Source organism: Mytilus galloprovincialis, chromosome 1, assembly GCF_965363235.1.
Source record: "Mytilus galloprovincialis chromosome 1, xbMytGall1.hap1.1, whole genome shotgun sequence".
Lineage (NCBI taxonomy): Eukaryota > Metazoa > Mollusca > Bivalvia > Mytilida > Mytilidae > Mytilus > Mytilus galloprovincialis.
This window is the reverse complement of record NC_134838.1, coordinates 5043513-5055039: the sequence shown is the minus strand read 5'-3', so window position 1 is coordinate 5055039 and position 11527 is coordinate 5043513. Positions and strand designations below refer to the sequence as shown.

General features: G+C 31.6%; 1 protein-coding gene across 1 annotated transcript; it reads right to left on the bottom strand.

The window, feature by feature from the left end:
* Nucleotides 1–3604: 3604 nt before the first annotated feature.
* LOC143063616 (uncharacterized) lies at nt 3605–11316 on the bottom strand. The gene is made up of 2 exons (XM_076235848.1): nt 11186–11316; nt 3605–7278 (listed from the first exon to the last, which is right to left on the bottom strand). Exon 2 carries the CDS (start codon nt 7275–7277, stop codon nt 6141–6143), a length of 1137 nt encoding a protein of 378 aa, XP_076091963.1. The 5' UTR covers nt 7278; nt 11186–11316; the 3' UTR covers nt 3605–6140.
* Nucleotides 11317–11527: the final 211 nt, after the last annotated feature.

Genomic DNA, 11527 nt, shown 5'->3' with positions numbered 1-11527 from the left:
AAACTGATCATAAAAACAATGAGTGCAAATAATGAAATGTCTTTTATATATCATTGAATTTATGTTGAAAGTTTGTAAAGGATTTCTACAAGAATGACATTTTAACATTATCAATGTTCTATGAAAATTAGGTCAGTCAGATGAACCATGCCGGACAGACATGGACACTGTTCAATCTTTCCATACACCAAATAAAGTAGTCCTCTTGCTTTTAGTACCTGTGCACAAAATCTTAATATTGACCAATGAACCATGAAAATGAGGTCAAGGTCATATGTTCTCTGCCAATAGTCACCTTTCAATCATTGCATACACCAAATATATCTATTGCTTATAGTATCGAATAACCTTAAAACTTATAATTGCAAAACAGACCATGAAAATGAGGTCAATGTAAGATGAATCCTTTAAAAACAACATGTTCACCTTACAATTGTTCAAATATGATAAAACAATTACTTAAAATATTTGAGCGATATAAAACCAAACCCAAAAATTAAAACATTGTCCAATAAACCTTGGAAATGAGGTCTAGTTTAGATAAATTCAGTCAAACAGACATTACACCATACAACTAACAAAGTAGACCTACTGATAATAGTATGTGAAATAAGGACATTTAGTCATTACCACGAAAACAAAACTTATAAAAAAGAAGATGTGGTATGATTGCCAATGAGACAATTATCCACAAAAGACCAAAATGACACAGACATTAACAACTATAGGTCACCGTACAGCCTTCAACAATGAGCAAAGCCCATACCGCATAGTCAGCTATAAAAGGCCCTGATAAGACAATGTAAAACAATTCAAATGAGAAAACTAACGGCCTTATTTATGTAAAAAAAAATGAACGAAAAACAAATATGTAACACATAAACAAATGACAACCACTGAATTACAGGCTCCTGACTTGGGACAAGCACATACATAAATAATGTGGCGGGGTTAAACATGTGAGTGGGATCCCAACCCTCCCCCTAACCTGGGACAGTGGTATAAATGTACAACATAAGAACGAACTATAAAAAATCAGTTGAAAAAGGCTTAACACATCAGATGGACAAAAAAATACAAGTGGACGTGGCCGGGTAAACTTGTTCACTGATCCATGAAATGAGGTCACAGTCAAATGAAAACTGAAATCAGTACCCTGCAAGGTAAGCACATACCAAATATAGTATCCTATTACAATGTACCGGTACTCATGAGAGAAATTATAACATAACAAAAAAATTACTGAACCATGAAAATGAGGACAATTGCAGATGCATGATGAAATGTTTGCATGTTTTACAAACTATTTCTTTAATGTTGAAAGTCTTTGAAAGGATACATATTTAACAAGTATCACATCAAGGTTTTTAAAGATTCATGAGGTCAAGGTCAGATAAATCCTTTCAGACAGACATGTACACTTTACCTGTATTCCATACATCAAATACATTTGACCTATTGCTTCATGTATTTGAAAAACAGACAAACACACAAATAAACTGTTATCACAGAGATATGTCTCGCCTTTTTGTAATTTTGATTATGCAAATGTTGAATTCAAATTAGCAATACTTTAACATCTTACACAATTTATGCAAGTATACAAAGTCAATGAACCATGACTGACATGGCTAAACAATCTCCATGTAAATGAGATGTGCCAATGTTAATTCAACTGCATACCAAATACAATTGACTTATTATAAGTCTTCCCAAACCTAAACACACACATTAACTTGGAAACTATGTAAAAGTTTCTACGTCAATGAACCATGAAGAGGGGGTGGGCTATATAATCTCCATGGAAACAATACTTGCAAATGCCAATAAATTTGCATACCAAATGTCATTGACTTAACATTAGCAGTTCATCTTAAACTGATCTAATTACAAACTAATACATGTAAACTAAAAGTCATTAGACTGTGACTGAGGGGCAAGGCCAAATATTCTCCATGGAAATGAGATGTGCAAATGCTTATACAACTAAATACCAATTTACTTTGGCCTACCACTAATGGTTCCCTTGAACTGACCTAATCACAAACTAATACATGATAACTTAGGAAAATTTTCAGTCAATAGACCATGACTAAGGGGGAGGAGCCAAATAATCTCCCTGGAAATGTGATGTGCCAAAGCTTATACAACTGCATACCAAATATAATTGCCCTTCCAATTGTGGTTCACCATAAACAAGACCTAATCACAAACTAATACATTGTTGACACCACCGCTAAAAACAGCATACCTATTTCTCGCTTTTTGACTCGAGACAAAAGCTTAACATTGACCAAGAAACCATGAAAATGAGGTCAAGGTCAGAACATACTTAGTACCTGTATACCTTACAACCCTTCCATACATGAAACGTTGTTGCCCTTCTGCTTATACCAAAACACAAGGTCATGTTCTTCTCTGCCTCTTTGACATCTTTACAATAAATCCATTGGATGTGTACCGTTTGATAATTTAGTCTTTGATGCAGGATTTTTTTTAATAGTTTTAAGTGTCTTTTTGTTTTTGTGATACAAGTACCTGGCCACTCAGTGTAGTATTTCTATGTGTATCCATCTGGTGAGTTAAGACTTTTTCAGCTGATTTTTATAGTTCATTCTTATGTTGTACTGTTACACAACTAGCCCAGGTTAGGGGGGGGGGGGGTTGAGATCCCGCAAACATGTTTAACCCTGCCACATTCTGTGTGTGTGTGTCTGTCCCAAGTTCGTGTTTTGTTATTGGTTGATGTGTTACATATTTGTTGTTTTTCTTTCATTTTTTTTGTACATAAATTAAGTCTTTAGTTTTCTTGTTTGAAAATTATTGTACATGTAATTACACAGCCTTTTGTAGTTGACTATGTGGTATGGGCTTTGCTCATTGTTGAAGGCTTTATGGTGACCTATAGTTGTTAATTTCTGTTTCATTTGGTCTCTTGTAGAGTTGTCTCATTGGTAATCATACCATATATTCTTATTTCATCTATACACCACTTATATTTGACCTTATTCATACTGCAAATAGTCCAAGAAAAACAGATCAAAACATAAAATTTAGCACTTAGCAATGAACTATTAAAATAAGGTCAATGTTAAATAAAACCTGACTGAGTGCCATGTACAATATGTCCATATACCAAACATACCTATTGCATTAAGTATAAGAAAGAAAAACAACCACACACAAAAAACTTCACTTTAGCCACTGAAACATGAAAATGAGATCAAGGTCAGATGAGACGAGCCAGTTGAACATGCACACTTCACAATCATTCCATACACCAAATATAGTAGACCTATTGCTTAAAGTATCTGAGATATGGACGTCACTTGTGGTACCATGATTTGTTCCTGGAGAATTCCTAAACTGTATACATTGTAGCTGTATAGGAGTTGCACTTACAAGGCACATGGACTGAAGGAAGGAATGTTGGACATGAGGAATCCTATACATTCCCATAAAAATTTTGTTTGTTTGGGTTTAAAATCAAGATAATAATAATAATGTATTTGCTATTGTCTACACAATGGACAGAAGGACAACTAATATGCATGTCTGGTCTTATTTGAATTTCATTGCAGACAAATAAAAATAACAACAAATATTTTAGTCTCAATGTTTCTTTTCTGATTACACAAGTGAATGTATTCATTTTTTTTTTTGTACCTAGAAAAATTATCACATCTATATCACATTAATTTCTACACAGATAAAAAAAATACATTCAATTAATTGCACATTATGCATTCTATTCTCTGGTTTTAACCAATCACGAACAAAGCCACCAGTAGGTTAAGAGAATTCTAATAAAATTTAGATACTAGCCCTAATAGTGAAATTTAAAACATCAAATCATACATTGTATATTCATGCAAGTTATTGATAGTGATGAAAACTCACACACAGAAATATAAATATAATGAAAAAAGGAAAAAAACATGATAAATAAGCTTTGTGTTTATGCAATTACAACTTATTTCATAATAAATAAGGACAGTAATACATTTTATACAGTGGGGAAACTTTTGACATAAAATTCTATTGTTTCCTTATAATTTTCTTAGTTTTAACAGTATTTAATAATGAAAAATTACAACAATAAAGTATTACAATGCTAAATGCAATTCAAATAGTACTCTTAAAAGTCTATTACAGTTAATATGTAGCAAGGGTGCTATATATTCAAACGAATTTTTTTTAATAAATAGTTACATGCACAGTAAAAACAATTTTATCAATATCATGACATGCAATGTTATAGCAGAACATCATGTTGCCATAGATATATGTAAAATTAGTTTGATATTATACATGCATGTTTGTTAGCTATTAATTTCCTATGTACCAACATCATATATTTTTCTTATGGATGTTTAAACCAAGGAAGAATGCACATTTTTATCTCCCTTTGTTTCAATTTTTTTCTTTTTAATTTAGAATAACATATCACAAATTTGAAATATGCTTGACCTATTATAAGACTCATTCTCATAATATTTCAGCTGACAAGTTTGAACTAACCAAGTACTCAACAATCATTTCTGTCACAAAAAAACTAACTTACTCATTATAATACAACCAATAAATGGATTATAAGATTTTCTTTATATGTATTATACAGTGCTGTCTCCAATGCTTTGTATACATATAGTTTAGGCCAAATAAAAATATATGTGTGGTTCCAGTAACCCGACCGACCCTAGAACTTTTTTTTCATTTCTGAAAAATAAATTTTCAAACGATCAAATTTTGAGGATTGTGAATTAAAATAATTAAATTCATAGATTTCTGTCATCTGAATTTCCATCTGAATTGCCCACCTACCGCCCCTATTTTTTGAAAGTATGTAACTGGAACCACACATATATTTTTATTTGGCCTTAATATTGTAAAATATCAGCTGCTTGATACCATTTTAAATTTGTTTTCAGTGCCAACTCAACAAAAAGCTTAACAGTAATATCAGCTGCTTCAGTGCTTGATACCATTTTAAGTTTGTTTTCTGTGCCAACTCAACAAAAAGCTTCATACAGTGACCCACAGCTGATATTTGACAGTATACATAAACAAGTATATTCAATATTAAACAAGTATATTCATATACAGAAAAAAACATGATGATCTATGTTAATAAAGTTAGATAAGAAAATTCCTTGAAAAAGTAACCAAAAGAAAACAAGGTCAGGTAAAAAATGTGTAATGCCTAAATAATAAAAGAAAGAAAAAAAAACAGTTGAAAAATAAAAGAATTCAAATTTCAGAATATTGTTAATTGGTAAATTGAACTAAAGTGACATTTATACAGCAAAAAGAAATATATATAGTACACATATAATCTATATTTAAGTATTAACTAATCTACTATAAATAAATACAATTTCAAACATTAACAACAATAGGATATATATTAAGTATACAATGTATGAAGTGAAATCTACATTGTACATGTAAATATATATTTCAGGATTACAAATATATCAAACAATATTAACTGAAAGCTGGTTACAAAATACATACAATTTGTCCCCTTTGTACAGTTCATTAGAGATAACAATTGCAAGTACATGTACATGTATGAAAAATATGGTGAGTGTTATCTTTTGGATATTGCAGTCATCAACACCCCTAAGTAAAAGGAATTTGCTTTAAAAACTTCAAAAAATTAACTTACTATCAGATTGGTTAAATGATTTTTTTTTGGGGAATTTTTTTTCTGCTGGTTATTTGAGACATATATATATATATATATACATTTGATGTTCCCTTATGAGTCATGACAATATCTTAGAACCCTGGTTAAGTTTAGTGTATAATATAAAGTTGTACGTAACTAGATTAAAGGATTGGAAAAATTTAACCATCCACTTTTACAATCTTTTGTTTCTATCAAAATGAAAAAGAACATTTATTTTAATATGATGACATATTTTTAAACAGACAAAACATGATAGAAATGACAACAAGCAGCAGTCAAGCTCCAATTATTAGGTTAATTGAGCTAAACTGTGACATAAAGATGAATGTGCTAGAATAAGGAAAAATAAATTGTCTCGTCCATGGTGGAGATGAACATTTTTATCATGTTTGCAGTAACTACATATATATATTTAAATATAATGTTAAGTCAATTGAATTCTCTATCAATATTTCCGTCGCTTGTTTTGTAACCTAGAGTTCTTGCTCCTTTTCTGTGAAGAGAATGGTACATCTTCTGTCCATTCTTCACCATCATCGTCGCTATCATCATAAGTATACCATGATGTGTTTTCTGAACTCTCCATGAATGGCACTAACAGGTCTTTAGGTTCAATAGTCAATGGTTTAATCTTAGGAAACTGACGTTTTCCTTGACCTGCAGTTGGTCTTGCAAGTGCTTGTTTTATTTCTGGATACTTATCCATTCTATATTTTGCTGGCTCTTGAAATTTTACTTTTTTTTTATTAGGATCCTGTGAAACTTTCTGTACTGCCATCTGCAGGGTTTTTTGGAACTGTGCCCTGGCAAATTTTAATCTCTCTTGTGATGGCCAAACAACTGGCTCCTGGTTCTCTTTGGGTTGAATTGGAACAAATTCAGTCCTTTGCCTACGCTGTATTTGATTGTTTTCAGTTTTAACCTTTCCCAAGATATTTTGTTGTATATAAAGATCTATTTCTGCATCAGTGTCCATGTTTCCCTGTATATTTGGGTCTGTCATTGTTAATCTACGCTTTGAATTAGACATTTTCAGCATTCCTTTTAACTCTGGTTTCATAGGTGTAGTGGACAATTGTTTTGCATCAAAACTGCTTGGGCTTTCATTGCTCAAACCTGGAAGTTCATTATCAAACTGTTGTTTCATCAATTTTCCTTTTGGTGACTTCATCATTTTATTAACAAATGCTTTTCCTTTTGGTGAGCGTATCATTTCATTCATGGCAGCCTTTCCCTTTGGGGACTTCAAAATGTCAGACAACATGCGATCATCAATATCCATGTTGAACAAATTTTCTTCAAAATTGGAAAAAAAGTCCTTTTCCCATTCTTCTGAAATACTGATGTCAGTCATTTCTGACATAATCGACTCATTTTTAATTTTTGCTGGAGATAACGGCATTTTTAATGGACTAATCTGTAACATTCCTGTAGATAACAGAGTTGGATCTTTATTCATTTTGTTAGCTAAGGGAGAGAAAATACCACTGTCTAACGTATCATTACAGATTCTGGTCTTTGATATTAATCTCTCCGCTGAAGGTGTTGAACTTCTAACACTGTTGGATATATTCACGAACATTCTGTAAATAATACATATGTTACAAATGTATGATTAAAAAAAACACATTTCATGTATTCAAATTTTATCAAAGTTTAACAGTTTATATTTGTTTTTTGTGTACTGTTGCTCTTTTTTTTAAACCATGGCTTTGTCAGTTTATTTTGGACTTGTGTTAGTTTGAATGTTTTTACAGTTGATTCCACTTAATTGCATACCGCTTAATTCCTGAAGCATAATTCCATTAACTGCATACTTTTCTCCTGCACAAAACCATTTCCCATTCATCTAATGTTAAATTGTCTGGTTATATGCATAGCCTTACAAGTGGCCTTTCGGTTAATTGCATAGAAAATATTTGTCAGTTCAAACTGAGGCCAGGATTTTTTAATTTGTTGGTTTACGGATCCGCCGACCCGATTTTGCCGATTCCTAGAATAAAAATAAAATTGACTTTTCATGCTTTTTTATTCCCGCCGACCCAAACAAATACATTATCCCTGAAAAATAATTAAATGATTATATTTTTATGAAATGAAATGCATGAATCACTAACAAAATTGATAACACTCTCTGTTGTGAAAAAATAAAACTTCCAGTTTACGTTTCTAAAAATAGACAAATCAATTATAACTGACCTTGAAATGTCGTTTACGCAAATAATTTTGCGGAACGAAATCTGTGTTTAAAACCCATTACACAATAAGTTCGTTTCCCTTATTTGTCACCAGTCTGTAAGATGCATAATCTCATAGAAATAGACTTGTCCAAATGTGGACAGGTGGAAAGCACCTTGGAAGTAAAAGTTCTGAATATCAACAAGTCATTTAGAATTTTCTTGTTTCATGGATAATAAAAAAAAAAATATCGTCCATTTGGATAAAAAACGGGAATGCATGACACTAGATTATAAACCCGATATTCTCATTTTTTCCGTGGACGAGTCTATTACGTTTTTGACACGTGTGTTGAAACTTATTTTCGTACGACGTTTTTTACATTTTTTTCTTTATCAGTTTTCGTTTTAGAAGATCATTACTCACCAAGTTTTCTGGAATTGATTAAGAGCTACGCGAATTTGTTTTTCTTGTTTGTGAAAAGACGATTTAATTTCGTCTTTGTCTGTGAACACCCCCCTTTTTTACGGCAAATCATTAGACAATGTCATGCGATATTTATGACAGCTGAGCAAGAATATTTCATCGAACTAAAATTTGAAATGATGACAAAATAGCATAAAAAACATTTTGTTAGAATGGTGAAATATATATTTATTTTGCATTTTTTTTTCTGTCTTGAAAGATATTTTTTTTCTTTTTTTTCCCCGACCGACCGACCCGACTTTTTCATGGGGAAAATCCGTAAACCAACAAATTAAAAAACCGTGGCCTGACGAGATTTTTTCCCACAAACGGCAATTTGTTAAGTATATTTTTCTTGAATGCATAATAATTTTCTATTGTAGTATGTTTTTTTCAGAAACTTGCAAATGAAAATGTTTTCAACATGTTCAAAACCAAAGGTGTGTTTTTATCCCGGCTGACCCGGACGCTTGAACTTTTGACGTCATACACAATCACTTTTCCTTTGAGGCGCAAGATATTTTGTTTTATGATGTCAAAATTTTACCGGAGCCTGTGTGATATCCAGTAATGGCCGACAAATAGCGATAAGGCGTATCGTGGTGTATAATTTTGAGTAAATTACCATGATTACCGACACATTGACAGACCGACCTGCTATTTTCTATTCGTGATATAGAATGATATTTCTACTTGATTTGGAATTAGTTAGACTGTATATTATGCTAAAAATATATACCGACTTATGGATGTAAACCTTGTAAGTTGTAAAAATTTGTAAGGGTTCCACGGAACCCAGTGTCTCGCCTACTTTTGCTGTTAATCGCAGACTCAACAAAAATGAGGAAAAACATCAATAAAAATTTCCCTCTCGATACTGTCTTTTGATTGAAAGAAGCTTCCAAGTTTGGTTAAAAAAATCCAGGATAGTTTATGAATCTAATAAATGTTTTATAAACTTTAACTGCAGACTGTATGTAATGTTAACTGGAAGAAAAACTAAGTCCATTTATAAGTAAAATACGGAAAAAGTGAATTGTTTTTTTACAAAATTTACTTCTGAATAATATCTTATGATCAGAAACAAGCTTTTGTCTAAGTTTGGTAGAAATCCAGGATAGTTTAAGAACATTATAAAAATTTTAAAAACTTAAACCACAGAGTGAATGTTTTGTTTCTGGCAAAAAAACTAAGTCCATTTATAAGTAAAATACGGAAAAGTGGAAATTCATTTTTACAAATTTTCTTCTTGATACTATCTTATGATCATAAACAAGCTTCTGTCCAAGTTTGGTACAAATCAAGGATGGTTTATGAAAATTATTAAAATTTTAAAAACTTTAACCACAGAGTGAATGTAATGTTTCCTCGCAGAAAAACTAAGTCCATTTAGTAAAGTAAAGTAAAGTAAAAAACTTTATTTGGATTCGGCATATTGACAAACAATACAAACATAAGCTCTAATGAGCTTTTCACCGAATATAAAAACATATGCAATAACAAATAAAACAAGGCATGCAGCATGCAATAAATAATAAGAAGCAGCACCAAAAATTAACTCTAAGCAAATAGATAATACATGTATCTTGCAAAATACCAAAACATATATATGAAGCACTAAAATTTTTAAAAATTTTCTGTTTATACATGTTATAAGTAAAATACGGAAAAGTGGAAATTTATTTTTACAAAATTTTCTTCTTGATACTATCTTATGATCATAAACAAGCTTCTGTCCAAGTTTGGTACAAATCAAGGATAGTTTATGAAAGTTATTAAAATTTTAAAAACTTTAACCACAGAGTGAATGTAATGTTTCCTCGCAGAAAAACTAAGTCCATTTATAAGTAAAATACGGAAAAAATGGAATTTTATTTTTACAAAATTTACTTCTTGATACTTTCTTATGATCATAAACAAGCTTCTGTCCAAGTTTGGTAGAAATTCAGTCTAGTTTAAGAAAGTTATTGATATTTCAAAAACTTTAACCACAGAGTGAATATTTGTGGACGCCGCCGACGACGACGGAATGTAGGATCGCTTAGTCTCGCTTTTTCGACTAAAGTCGAAGGCTAGACAAAAATTAGTCCAAATAATTATGACGTCTTGAAAGGCTATTATAATTTTTTTCTTTGACGCCTTACTTCGACGTCATAATGCTGAAGCCGCCATTTTCGGTTGGACTTTGAGAGCATATTTTGCTCTCAACTTTGAGACCCAATTTAGCCATCAAATTTTCAAAGAAGGCTAAAACAAAATGCATATATAAAAATTCTTACCTTTTATGTGTTTGTTTTACGAAAATATTTCCAATTAATCCCTACAGAAATAATAATATAAGTAACAATTCCATCCGAGGCGGGAACATGTCGACTGCATTTTTTAAAACGTTTGTCGGATTTCTTTTTAGGAGATTATAAAATAATTTTTACACCAAACTCGGTAAAACCCGAATTTCCGGAACCATTGTTTTACATTATCCGGAAATTCAGGTTGGTCAAAATGTACCGAGTTTGGTTCAAAAATATATTTTATACACCTTAAATGAAGCATCTTGAGGAGAAATCAGCTAAACGTTTTTATAAAGCAGTAAATTCCCTATCAAAGTCCAACTGAATATATGAGTTTGGCGTTATGACGTTGATGTAAGGCGTCAAAGAAAAAAATTATAATAGCCTTTCAAGACGTCATAATTATTTGGACTAGACAAAAATGTAAACAAAAACACTTATTTGCTTAGACTCTCACGTGTCTCTTTCTATACCTAAACAGTGATTGTGCTCAATAAATTTATCTTGACAAACAGAATCCCTAATTACATTACCAAACAACTAGTCGTAAATATACCTTAATAATGTTTGATCTATATTATTTCATTTGACAGCAGTTCATTCCACTTCCAACTTGGCGCCATCGACCTCGTTCTGATAAATTTTCTCGGGAGATTCCGGGTCGACTCGGTTCATTACTAAGTCGTACCATTACGTACTCGGACTCGTCCCACACAAACACAGTCTTCACAAATATTTACCATTGCAAATCGAATTATAACACAATCTGACGACTAATTAAATTAAATTGGCATATTCAACTGTAACTCATTGGTCACTATCTGCCTTTCTATATATTTTTTTTATACCTTGTTAAAATTAGCATTTTTTCGTCCGATTTTTTTTGGGACGAGTGTGC